At 32.3% G+C, this 13,959-nt stretch overlaps 1 protein-coding gene across 12 annotated transcripts in view; it reads left to right on the top strand.

Annotated features, from left to right (window-relative positions):
- LOC122632637 (potassium channel subfamily T member 2) overlaps nt 1–13,959 on the top strand; it is a 104,131-nt gene that overhangs the window by 29,953 nt on the left and 60,219 nt on the right. The window contains exons 1-2 of one of the 12 annotated variants that reach the window (XM_043819690.1): nt 1,634–2,390; nt 11,006–11,255. The exons of the other annotated variants lie outside the window; for them this stretch is intronic. Of the exons in view, the coding sequence (XP_043675625.1) occupies nt 11,008–11,255 (248 nt within the window). The 5' untranslated portion in view covers nt 1,634–2,390; nt 11,006–11,007. Of the gene's footprint in view, nt 1–1,633; nt 2,391–11,005; nt 11,256–13,959 lie in introns of those variants that run through there. 12 annotated transcript variants of the gene reach the window in all.

Genomic DNA, 13,959 nt, shown 5'->3' with positions numbered 1-13,959 from the left:
GTCATCGTTATTCTTCACGGCACCAACCCTCTTTTCTGAGTATTTCAAGGAACATATCGTTGGTATTCCAACGATGAAACTTAAATCTCTGGTATTTGTGGGAGATCAAAAATTGTCGAATTCTTTGGAGGTTGTTTTTGGAGGTCAAGTTTTAAAAAATATGACGAGATTATGACATATATATCTAATACTGATGATAAAACATAAATTTCATATTAAATATTTGGATTTTTCAACTTGTTACGCGCTTAAAGCAATTAAAATGCGAAGTACAACATGGAATTAGTTCACCTCGGAGCCATTTAAATAATGTTTATTCCTGTTAGTGTATTCTAGTATATTGTGTGATTTCAACTCTAAACATACCAACTTCCTAAAAGATGATTAGCTACAAAATACACTCGCAGTAGGCTCGTTTCACTGTTGCATTTAATAAATGAGGCACTCAACGAAACTCAAATCACGTTTTACCTTCGTAATTTCAGAGAACTCCTATTACACAGTCCACCGTCATCGTTTACTCTCTTAAAATATCGAATGCTAGTATTATTTTATAGATATATTATTACAGATATAGTAATTAAAATCTTCATACGTATAGGTATCTGTTTTTATTCATATGTCATTAATTTTTCTTACAAATATAAATTCTATAAAAGGATATTTTATTCTTGCAGTTTGGTACTTCAATATTTTCATTCACTCGATTGCTCTATTTTATGATATCCAACGTGACCGACTTTTGTCGATACATTGTATTATTATATAACCTCGGCTTTTGTGCATCATGCAGATCTTATTATCTGTCAGGGAAGATAGTTCGTGCATCGAACTATCTTGCAATGCGACTTGTTCGAAAAGTCAACCACTTCGAAAGATGAGAGATAATGCTGTAATATTTAATACATATCGCTTTTAGTTGGATAATATAGTTGTACGTAAATTTCAATGAGATTAAAAAAATGTTTTTTACAAATAAGTATTTTATAAAATTAAAAAACGATAGAGCTTGTTTAAAATTATTAGTATCATCTCGATGTTATTTTCTTTAATCTTAATTTGTCGAAACTAAATTTCATAAAAAGAAAACGAGCAAGATCTTTTCCATTGAAACATTATTCTCTCTACAAAATTTCTAGACCGATGGACGATACTTTTTAATGGACATCAAAGTTTTTGTCGACAAAAACAAAGCACAATGCTTTTGCGAAGGTAGCAAGTGTGCAAATGATAGAATTTATCATTTGTTATTCATCTCCGCTACTAGTAATTTACTTAATTAAACTTTTTAGAGTGTATACATTTAGGAAAACCACAGTGCGGTGCAATTAATGATATTCCTTTGTAGCGAAAGCTACTTGATTACAGTCAGTATTTGCCTGTAATGTACTGTGTTGACCTGAATGCATCATGCACTTGCTCGCCGTTGCTTGTACTAGACTAAACTATTAATTTCACGCACCAGATTTCATATTAACTTCGATTAACTGAAAATCGGATATAAGTTTTATCTAAAAAAAAGTCATATCAATTTTTTTTTTTTTTATTTATTCGGAAGTGAGGAACTCTTGCGAGTATTTTAATATTTTATTAAGTCCTTTTGATAGAAAGTAGTCAAAGAGAAAAATGGACAAGAGACCTAAAGGTCAAATGGATCAAAAGATATTTTCGTTCCACTTAAATCCACTTAAATTTCGATAGGAATCCAATAAATGTAATAACCTCTGTGCGTCTCTGGACAATCGAAATCCGATCTTATTAGGAGTTTAGCGCTTGTATCAATTACTCTCCGGTCTACTAAAAGTCGAAAATTCATTTATGATTACAGCTATATTGGACTGGCCGATAGTATCGCCAGTGATTATCTATTGACGGAGTCGATAAAAGATAAAGCAAAGAATTCTACGTAGTGTCCTAACGTAAGAGTATCGTAAGAGAACATCGTAATCTTAAGAATAAAAGCATCATTGATAAAATATATGGACCAAAGATAGAAGACGAAGAAGGATAAAGGGACCTAATTTATACGCAACAGAAACACGTACCTTATATATTAACTGTCCGTTCGTTATTTATGGGGCCATATTTTAGAAGAGTAAAATAGAATAATAGTCAATTATTATTGAAGAAAGAAGAAAAAATATATACAGAAGGAAACACAATATAAAAACTTCAGACACAAAAGAGCCTAAATATTTTCGACATATTTATTAAATCGGAATTAATAACGAAAGTGAATTTCTATGTATCTATCATTATTTTTCATCATCGAATCATCGAATATCATCGAATATCACCGAGGCGACTCTCCGGAAAAAACCGTAAGACGTCGTTTAAACTTGACGATCTAAAATGACGATTCGAAGTGTTTAGTGGTAAAAGATCGCCAGGTACTGTGCACAGCCAGCTAAAAAAAGAAAGTGTATTATACTTGTTGCACGATATGTCTTGAGTGTAAGTTGATGTCTCCTGATTACATGGCTCGTATGCCCTTATGCATGCTAATTGAAATCTAATTTAATATTTAGCACGATAATTATTGCATGCTCGAAACGATTCAATAATATTGTGACTCTGACGAAACAGTTTTTGTTTTGAATAATGCATTAGACAATTTTTTTCTATTATCTGCATAACTTGCAAATAAGTGTTAACTTCCTTTCAATTTGCCCAATCTCCAAAGAAAGTTTCCTTTCTTTCTGTTTTTTTCTTTTTTCATTATTCTCTCTTATATCGTGTAGCTTATATGACGCTTGTACGCGCTCGTGAAATAGTTTTGTCACGTCCCTGTGAGCTCTTCTCTGATCCAGTAATTGCTCTCCGATTGCTATCCTCTCGGATGTGCAAGCCATAGCCCAAGAGATACTTCAACTTACTTGATGGATAGGAAATATCGAAGGCAGGTGAATCTAATTCCGTGAAATCAAATTGCGAATCAGTAAATGTATCGATCAATTCGAATTTCCTAAATTTAAATTTAACTTTCGAAACATTAGTTTGTTTGTTAATCTTTGTTATCTCGTTAAATCAAAATATAAATTAGAAGTTCTTTTTTTTATGAATATTTTATGAGCAGTTCGAATTAAGAGATTTTTTAAATTGAAATCTTCTTTAAAATAAATGTTCATTCGTCAGCTATCCAATAATTTAATAACTTAAAACCACTTTTGTAATAGTCATAAAATGCATATTTTATTCTTTTTTCACTTATTGTTTGAGTTATTCATTTTCATATTTTCTCACTGATCGTTAAATCCGACTTTGAATAATTAAAATGGCAAAACTTTTTGTAATTTTGTAAAAGATAAACAAAAGTGACAAGTGTAATATATTTCTAGCAATTCTGCTAATAAATGTAAGTATTTAAAGAGTGTGAGACTCATATTCCTAACACATGATGCTAAGTGTTACTGATATGACGCTACTACGTAGATAAATTTATAAAGAGGTTTCAGTCTGTCGAAGCAAAGTTCATAAAGTGGATTTATAACATATTCATACTAATGTAATTATCATGTGATCATTAATATGTATTTAAATCGATCATTTGCACATATTTGTTAATTGGTTTAATTCTTTAAATCTATCTACAGAAACAAATAAAAAAAAAAGAGCAAATACAATTAAAAGTTTTCTATATTAAATGAAAATTATGATAACTAATTTTTATTATCGGTACGTTGTATAAATATCCTACAGAAAAAATGTATTAATTTACATAATTTTAGATTAAATTTAAACAAAATACGCCTGGTGGAAAATATTATCAATGATAACTTTTAACGAAAGCAGTTAAAATGACGGATTTTAAATTCCTTATTTGGTAATTATCGAAATGATAAATAATTATTAACAAATTAATAACTTATAGCTGTTTTATTAACATTATTGAAAATTAATATATTTTAATATAAACCGAGAATAAAAATAAATAAGCAGCTTTTCTCAATTGACAGATGTTGTAAAAATACTAATTTCTAAAGTGTTAATATTCTTTCTTCTTCAGAGAAAGAAATTTAATTTGTCATACTTATTTAAACCCAAAACATCCAAGTGTTAATTAAGATTTTCATTATTTTCTAAATCGACTTAATTTATAATAATCGCATAAAAAGGATAACATTTATTAATATTTTAATATTATAAGATTTAAAATGCAACAGAATCAGTAGATATCTGTAAATAAATATTAAACTTTCGTTATAACACTGGATTAAATGTCGCTCTTCTGCACTGCGACATGTATTTAGCAAGATGAATTTTAAAGTAATTTTCCCTTTTTCCTCTCCTCTCATACCCCTCTGTACCGACTGTTGAGACACCGAGGTTTCCAGATTCTCGAGAATTTCCTCGTTAATCCTTAAACGTCTCTGAACGTTCCTGACTCTTGGCAATCGTACAAGTACGCTAATCGACGACAAACCTCGAACTTTATAACTTCGAATAGAATAGAAGTGAGAACGACATTCGGTAATTAACTCCACGGAAATAGTTCCGGAACAAATTAATAGTACAAATAGAACACGTTTTCCATCCTTCTATAAGAATGCAAGTTCGAAGTTTAATGTCTCTATCGTGCTTGTACTTTTTATTGAAGTTTCCTTTCTTCCGCGTTCTTATCATTCCGAACATTAAGATAATAACAGGAGAATTACATTTCCTATGATTTACGTTTCTTAAATCTCGAAATAGGAAGGTTTCATGTGTTTATATTAAAACGTTCGATAGTCATCGCTAAAAGATAGAATATGAATAACGTAAGTGACTCTTCTCCTTTCAAAATCTTAAGTCCTTTATATCGAAATTTTTAGCTTCCGTTCAAGCGCATGCTTTAATAGTTCACAGAAAAGCTTCTAGCGTGTAACTTACTCCAGGAAATACTGTTACCTGCATAATTGCAATCGTTAAGTGCTCTTCGTGCAGTTCTAGATTACAAAGGCTGGAAAGTCAAACGGGTTTAAAGAGAATTCACTTCGACGTAGTGACGACCGCATTAAAATTTTGCGATAACTTCTGCCACATTTCCTTTAATTATCTCATTAAACTTCCTAAATGCATTTATTATACATATATATATATATATATATATATATATATATATATGCGTGTACATGTCGAGTTCAATGAAAAAGACATCGCAAGATAACAGAACATAGGGTACGTCGTTTTGCTTCGGATTTTTGAATAAACTTGATCGAAAAGGAATATAATCTCGCCTTTACGCCAAAATAGGATAACATTGAATTAAGGAAAATATCATATTTGAATTTTCAATAAAATGTTCGTAATACATTTTGCATTTTCGCGTTTAACATATTTAATAACAAATCTATGTAAATGAAAAGTAATTCTTTAAATCACATAATCACGTACAGCATAATTACGTCCATGCTAATTGAATGCAACTATTAATGACGGTATCGATTATATTTTTAGTAATAGATAGAGAATCAACGATAGAGGATCAATTAATAGATAGCTCAAAATTTCCCTTCGTGATATCGGTTAATTGCGATGAAAATCGGTAAGTCAATGGTTCGATAAAAATGTATAGCTATAGTACATACAATAGTGATAATTAACATACTACAAGTAATTAGCTTGAATGAAGAAAACTCGAAAAGTATAATGTAATATGTTTCTTTTAGCAATGAAAAATTCTGTTACTAGAGTAGGTAATTTAAATTGATCCAAGAATACATGAGGCAATTAGGTAGATCGTTGTGATGTGTTCATATGTCCACATGTACTCAAGAGAGAACAGAAAGCACAGAGCAGAGAGAGAGGGAGAGAGAACGAGAGAGAGAGAGTGAGATTACAAGTACCTACTACGCGAGGCGACTATACTATAGGCAATTCGCTCGTGCTCTAATAAACGTGCGATAGATCATAGCAACCAATCGTGTCTAGGCCGCTCGTAAAGCACTGACGAAGCAGTTTGACAGTGTCGAGAGTCGTATAACCGCGAACGTTAACTGAAAGGGTAAAGTTCACGAGGGTTGATTCGGAACGAGCAAAAGATCCATAATGCCACTCGCAATGAGATTCGATAAATGAATCGATATGTATCTCTTGATTATAAAGAGAGAGATAAATGTAGAAGAATTGGGGAGGATAGAAAGACAAACATTTCAAAGGAAACGATAATAAATAAATAAATATATATATATATATATATATATACATATATAAATAGAGCAATTTTTATGCGATGTTAAAATGCCATTCATTATCGGATTAACAAAGCGAACGATCATTCAAAGTCGGCACAGATGATCGATGATAAGAAAAAAAGGATTTTTAGAGAATCCACGAAAAGCAATCAACACTTCGTTTGTATCCGTTTGAAAGAGCTATCCTAAAAAGTCCATTTTTATCTCGATTAATCCCAGCGAGTTTCTTTAAACGAATAGAAAAAGAGTAAGATCGAATAGGGGGACTAAATCAGAATCCGAAGGACGAATCGTTAGGAGTTTTCTTAATTTGAGTGCCGAGATGCTTGAATACATTTGAGAAGCTTCTTCTTCTTACAGCTGGAATTTCCATCTATATAACTCCCTTCTACGGACGCAAACGTTTTACTTTAAGTGGAATGATCCTTATGGCTTCTCCACCCCAGCAAGCAACGTGTCTATTTTCGGACGTTTACATACTCACTTCCTCGGACGATCCTTTTTTTTCATAGTTTTATTAAGCCTTATAGCTTTCAAAGATAACTTATTTTATCTCAATATCGACATTTTTGACGATGAAGTTTGCTTCAGTAATCGATACAAAGTGTATGATAATTATCCTAAGTAATTACGGTGTCATGAGATTATAAGGAATACGATATTAGCAACCATTTGATTAGAACATTCTTTTTATTTTTCATTCTTAAATCCTTTTTGCCTGATACACTCACAGTTCTTTTATTATATACTTCATGCTAAGATACCTAAGTACATACCAATATTCTATAAAGTTGCTATTAGAATACAACAGTTCTATGTACGATGACCTCTTGTTTCAATATTACGAAATCAATTTAGAACAACTAAGTTCGAGATAAATCTTAGAAATTTTCACTGAAGAGCTCTTTAGAAGACATTAAGATACTCAGAGATGAACTATTTGCGAAACTTGTTTCGAAAAGGTCAAACCCTTAAGTCTACAGATTCGAGGCGATGGTATCATTTATGAAGTTCACCTTGTTACGAGCGAGGTGATTTACAAAAGCACATTGGATCAGACACAACCGAGAATTCAGGCAGGTCAATGTATCTTTCGTAGTACTCTCTTGAGACACATCTACTCCTACTATAGAACTGTTTCTATAGCACCTGGTATACTATACTTTCGTTTCTATGTTGCACGATCTCGTTATGTCAGATCTTCTCATTTCAATATACTTTCTAAAGAATTATTTCCAGGATGAAAGGAAATGAAATTATAGAAAGTTTTTATTCAATTGTTCAGTTATCAATATGAGAAGATTTCTTTATTCTCATGAAATTGAAAAATAAGAATCCTTATCGTATTGGTGATTTTAATAAGAATGAAGTTCTAGATCGTTTATCGAGCAGACGCGAACATAACGTTTTCATGAAACTATAATCCAATTTGTGAAGCTTCTTTCTTCCTCGAAATATATGATTTCATAGGTCAAGGAATGGACGTCTTTGATGCAATCGATAATTAGCACAATATCCTTCCAGTCGACTCTTAGCTATCCTCGTGAAAGGATCATCACTGTCTAAGGATTAATTAATTAAGGTAGTATAATAGCGGAATGGAGAGCACACACCCACAGATTGCTAGTGCCCGTCATAGTCGAATCTTAAGGGAGGTTTACTCTTAAGGGAAGATATCTCTGTATTGATTCCAATGTCCATCCAACAATGACGTCGACTTCTCTTGCATACCATCATACTATTCTTTTTCGTCATTTTACTTGAAAATGGAATTTCGAGAATCTTGGATCAACCGAGGCTTTTCCAACGAGATTTCTTGCTGGATTTCTTTAATCGAGGCCAAACCTTTTTTCTTCAATCTTCAGGTAATCTGCTTCGAGTAGTTTGCCGAGAAAGGAATTTTTTTTCTTTTTAGCTTCGAGTAGCTCTTCCGATTTAAGTACCTATTACCTATCAAACGGAATTCACTCGAAACGTTGAAGGAAGGGTCATCTCTATTGAGAGTTTTCTTATTACTCGACATTCATTGAATACTTTCGCAAATTTACGCTTGCTTAAGAAAGCTTATATTTCTTTTTTTTTTCTTCAAACAGGATCTGCAAGATTTTTTGAATATAAGAACGAAAAGTGTAACAGACGATCGTCTTCGAAAATTATTTGAAATATCAAATAACTTGCTTAAATTTTTAGCTTTCGTATTGGAGATTATCATGTGCGTGTCTGAATACATTTTAGCGTTTAAACAATTGAATAGATTGATTAAACATTTATATCAAAGTGCATACGAATATTTAGATTCAATAATTTCTATTCGTTTCAATCTTTTATTTCGAAGTTGGAAGCATTTCAAGAAATAAAAAATTGAAATAAAAAATTGATTATATAGATTAAAGTTGAAACAAATAAACCCGTTAAGAATATGCAAAAATTTTTTTATATCTTGCATTATTAAAGAATTTTAAAATATTGAAATATTAAGGAAAAGAAAATGTTTTAAATTCAAAGATTCTTTTTAAAGTGGGAAGCATTAAAAATCATAATAAGTTATAATCATAATAAAAGCCAGAAAATGAAGCTTTTTGTTCGATTTGATCGATATAAAAAAAAATTGGGTAGTGAGTCAGTCATATCGACTATATTTCGAACGAAAATACGATGCTTTTTCAAATAATAAATCAATGAAGCGGATATTAAAAAAAAGGGAATAAGAACGACAATAATGACTCAGGTTTCTCCTATATTTTTTTGAAATCCAAGAACCGCCTATTGTGCATTACTAACAATGTTGTTTATTCACTGTTTATTAATTTTCATTGAAAAATACGGTACGCGAAAAATTCAAGGGCGAATGAAAATACACCTAAGTCATTTGAGAGTCACAATGACGTAATTCGAATGAGTAATATCTCTGTTTTGAAATATTTACTAGGACAACAAATACCAAATTAAAATGCGTAGAAGACCAGAGAACTATAGGTAGAGTAACAAAGTAAAGCGGTTAGTAGATAGAGCTGAGCTTTTTGAGCTTGCATAGACTCATGAGAATAGCGCTACACGTACATATGTACTTTAGAAGCAGGTCACACATATGATCCGTGAAACTACTTCGATGTTCGTTCGCTTCTCCAAAAGTGAGGTAACTTGATTGAGATATTATTTTGATTTTCTCATACGGCATTAGATACCCGCATATAGTAGACAAAACGAAAGCAAAATGTCATCGGGGATATAGAAGTTAAAATTCATTCTTTTCATTCTATTTAATTAGCTCATTGATATATTTATATTATCGATAATTACATTATAGCTTATACTTTATAAATTAAATACATTAAATGGCGTGATAAGAGAAAATCGTATTTTCAAACGGCATTCCAAAGAGAAGAATTCCTAAAACGTTATTTTCACTTTTTCTCACCTTCTGAAGAAATCAGTAACGACAGTAAAAGCGTCTCGAAGTCAAGTTTGCGGACTCTGCTATACGATAAAATGGAGATATGAAAAAGGAGGACGTTCGACGATACCGTTGAAAATATTTAATATATTTTCCGTTCTGTAGTTTCTTACGAAAAGTGTACTACGAGCTATCCCGAAAGTCAAACATTTCTTTCAAAAATTAAATTTTGTATTATTTGAAATAGAATATAAAAATTAATTGGGGGAATATTTTCGGGATAATGATGGAAGTGGAGGAGAAATATGTAAATGTACTTTTTGAACATATCCGATCAGATTGAATTTCGAAAGAGCAATCATTGGACGAGGAGAGAGTTATAAAAATAAAAAGAAAACTGAATTATGAGTTTCGATCTTTATCATTCGACAAATATATCTAATGATGGTGTAATAATATAATGATTTAACGTGAACGAGAACGCATGTTACGTGTATTTATTAGGAGCACGCATTTTTAATTCCACATTAAATATCACGTCCCAAGACGTACGACAAAATGAATGTTCGCGCGTTATTAATTTGCGCATGTACCTAATGACTCACATGTCAATAATTAAATATGCATGCGCGAGTTGCAGTAGTTTCGAGCGCGTTTCAGAGAATTTCCCTCTTCCTTTTTGCCTCGTTAAACGCTTTGTTCTACACTTCCAACTGGCAAAGGCATTTTTCTTAAACGACGCTATCGTCGGAAGGTTCGCCGAAAGCAGAATTTTCCAGTTCTTTAAAATTTCTCATCACGTAAATACTATTTCCAGTCGTTAAATTCTTCGCAAAAGTCATTATATTTCATATATTTCAAATACGTAAGAAACTATTTGTTGAAAAAATAAATATTTCATTATTTAAGAATTCTATCTTGAAAAATTCAAATTGTAAACTACAAGAATAAAAGAAAAGTTCTTTAAATATAAAGAAAAATCTTTTATAACGTCATGCAACTTTTAAATCACACACTCATTTACATATCTTATCGTCGTATTTATTTAGTTTTATCTCCTTTCTTCGCAGTAAAATTAATTGTTAGTTCGTATCTAAAAATTAATATTTGTTCGGTACACATAGTTACATTTAGTATAGTGTAGTCATATTATAGTACGAGTTATGTACTACAAATTTTGTGTCATTTAATCTTTTTTCTATACATGCAAAAAAGCATCGTTTCATGGAGGATTAATATAGATATTGAAACGTAAGTAGATTATTTAAAAACTTCCGACGATGCGATTGCTTAGTTTTTCTAAACTTTCCTGCAAAATTCGTAATAATCGTTAAAAGAAAGTTCGCACGATAAGAAGACGTCTCGAGGCACTTGAAACTCCCTAGCTACAGCTCTTTGTATCTCTCTGATCAAAAGTACTCGCGATTGTGTGGAACAGAAATGTCGATGTACTTCTTCCGGCTGCACAATCTGCGCCGTCAGGCGGAAGAGACACGAAAGAAGCAATTAAAGAATGGAACAAATAGCCAAAGTGGACAACGTGGGACCAATTGTGGGGACCAATTGCAACCAACGGCCGAATCGATGCAGTGCTGCAACAAAGTTCATCGGGGCCCTAGTAAGCTCTTTGAACGGGCCCCTCTTCAACCAAGCGATTCCCTTGACGAAATTGCCTTTCAAATACCAAGGTAAGCGAGTATTTAGATCTCGTTAAAGCAGAATTTTAACTTCGTCTTTTATTCGTTTATTATTCCTTTCATGAAACACGATTCCTCTCGGTTATCCGAAGAAGCATGATCTTTTATGAAACTTTTTCTGATATTATATAGGTAGATGAAATTCATCCGGAGAACTCGTATAAACTACCAACAATTATACATTTCAAAGGTATCCGAATATAAAGTTTTGCGTATAAAATGTCCACTTAAACGATATTGATTTCTTTAGTTTGTCAGTTAAACACCTATTATGGGCTTCTTTCGGAATCATCTGCAAAATAATGTTGCTACAATTTTCTACTCTTCTATAATATAGATTTTATTTCTAAACCTTTTCTCTTTTTTCTGCTTATTTCGCGCTCGCGCAAAATGAAAAACGTAATGCGATTCGGGGATCGTGATACTCTTTTCTCATAGTCTCTTTCTCTCTGTATCTCTTCTTTCGTAGCACGGAAAGGTCAAAGATCAAGTCGAAAAAAAACGAGAGAAAAAAAGAGAGGGAGAGAGAGAGAAAGAAAGATCGTACAGGGAGTAGCCTTTCTCTGAGAATTCTCAAGTGAAAGAACGAGACTTGGAATAAACATGGGGTTCATTAAGATCGTGATGTAAACGCATGTTGCGCGCCATTTGCGAGCGAGCTCTTGAGGATAACGAGAAGAGGGACCGGCTTCTTGGGCTACTCGAAAGATTTGGTTAGGATAAACCAACCAAGATCGTCGTCAAAACTTCAAGTACCTTGTTTTTGATATACGCATATATGTACCTACATATATCTTTCTTTGTTTAATAACGACTAACGGAATATCTTAAATTATTTCTTAACAATTTACGGGGATCTAGAAATTACAGATCGGAAGATAAAACGAGCAATATACGTATACAAACCATTATATAAATAGTTACTCGATATTATCTGCTATATATCTAGCATATAAATTGTTTCATTCAATCAGAATCCGTGTTTTTATTTTACGATAAGTTTATTATATATATATGAAAAGAACGATTGATTTTCGAATCGAAGTACAAGGCAATCATTAAAAAGCACATATCTAAAACCTTAAAAAAGTATTGAAATAAATCACTTTGTATTTGTTTTCTTTACCTTACAAGCCTAGTTCACATCTTCGCTTTAGGATATTATAATAAATACAAGCCTTCTTTACTCTCGAATAAATTCAAGATAGAAAACAGCAATATCAGTGTAAACGGAAAATAATAGACTTTTGCTTAGTAAGAAAAGTCTAGAGAAAGTATTTAAGTTCGTTCAGTTCCTATATCGTGTGATTCGTTTCTTTTGATTGCATTTACGATAATCGAAAATAATATCAAACCAAAGATAAAATCTTATGCTGCGGTTGCATATTTTTTATTTGATATGCTAAACTCATTCGTCCTAAACTCTCGCAGTTGTACCATTAGTTCTTTTATTTTCTTCTTCTTTCTAGACAACGATAACAGAGCCACTTATCACATAGGGCGGACGATGAAAAGCCCCTTTGTCCTTAAAATCTCCATAATAAATGTGGTCACGGATAAAGAGAAAATGGAGTCAATAAAATCTCACTGCGTTGTTTATGCGCCTTAAGACCACTATCTTCCCATTTATTTTCCATACAGTTTCTCAAACTTCCTCTTTAGAGCAACTCGCTTTACTCGTAAAAATATCAAACTTAAGGTGAAGTGTGTACGTAGATTTAGTTAACAATTTGGATCGTTTAAAAATGTAATAGTTCGACAATACTTATTGATCAAACCAAGGAGTTTTATTAGCATAATATCTTTTTAAAAGACAATTTCGCGAATTGTAAAAATAAAAAATATTACATAAATTCGGCTTAAAAAAAAGCTGGATTTATAAATTAAAATCTTTAAAATGGCTGAATCTTTTAAAGAAATACAAGCTTTTAAATAAAATCTCTCTTGATTTATAATATAGATAGATCAATGGACAGTAATGATTTATGAGGATCAACGATTCCCAAAATAGCTTTGCTCTCGTATCCGATTATTTTAGTAAAATATTCCCATAAAAGGACAGAGGGGTGAGTTTATACCATGGGAAGTCTCGTCGAACGAATGCTCGTGGATTGTGCTGCCATTGTATAGAGACGATGACGGTAAAACTTCGAACTAAAAAAGCCGCGACGGCATTGAGAACGTAGACGGAAGCATAAGCGAAAAAGGAACAATTTTATGATCGAGGCACCATCGTGTTTCAGCCATCTCGTGAGTAATCCCATTGCGAGTTAGATGATAGAGGAAATGGAAGCAAGACAAGGAAGATAGAAGAAAATAACGAAAGGAAGTAAAAAGAAAGTGAGATAAAGAAGATCGAGAAAGGAAAGCGTCGAACGAATCTCTTGAAACCGCCACCGTTGTTCGCTCTTTCGGCTAAAACGAACTCTTCTTTTTTTTTCTTCTTTAGATACTACCGACGCCATTTCACCACCCGCTAATGCAGTGGAAGTGGTCTTTCAATGATGTTACCTCTAATCGTATCGAACTCTCGCTCTTACTCTCTCTCTCTCTCTCTCTCTCTCTCTCTCTCTCTCTCTCTCTCTCTCTCCTTTTTTCTCTCTAGATCGTTGCAGATAATTTCTAGCTAGATATTTGGTTTATAGACATCTTCGATGTGCCGTTAACCTTCTTATCCTCTTCTCCTTCGTGGCAA

The sequence above is a fragment of the Vespula pensylvanica genome, chromosome 10 (assembly GCF_014466175.1).
Source record: "Vespula pensylvanica isolate Volc-1 chromosome 10, ASM1446617v1, whole genome shotgun sequence".
In the NCBI taxonomy this organism is placed as follows: Eukaryota; Metazoa; Arthropoda; class Insecta; order Hymenoptera; family Vespidae; genus Vespula; species Vespula pensylvanica.
The sequence above is the reverse complement of the archived record's forward strand: the minus strand, read 5'-3'. Positions and strand labels throughout refer to the sequence as shown.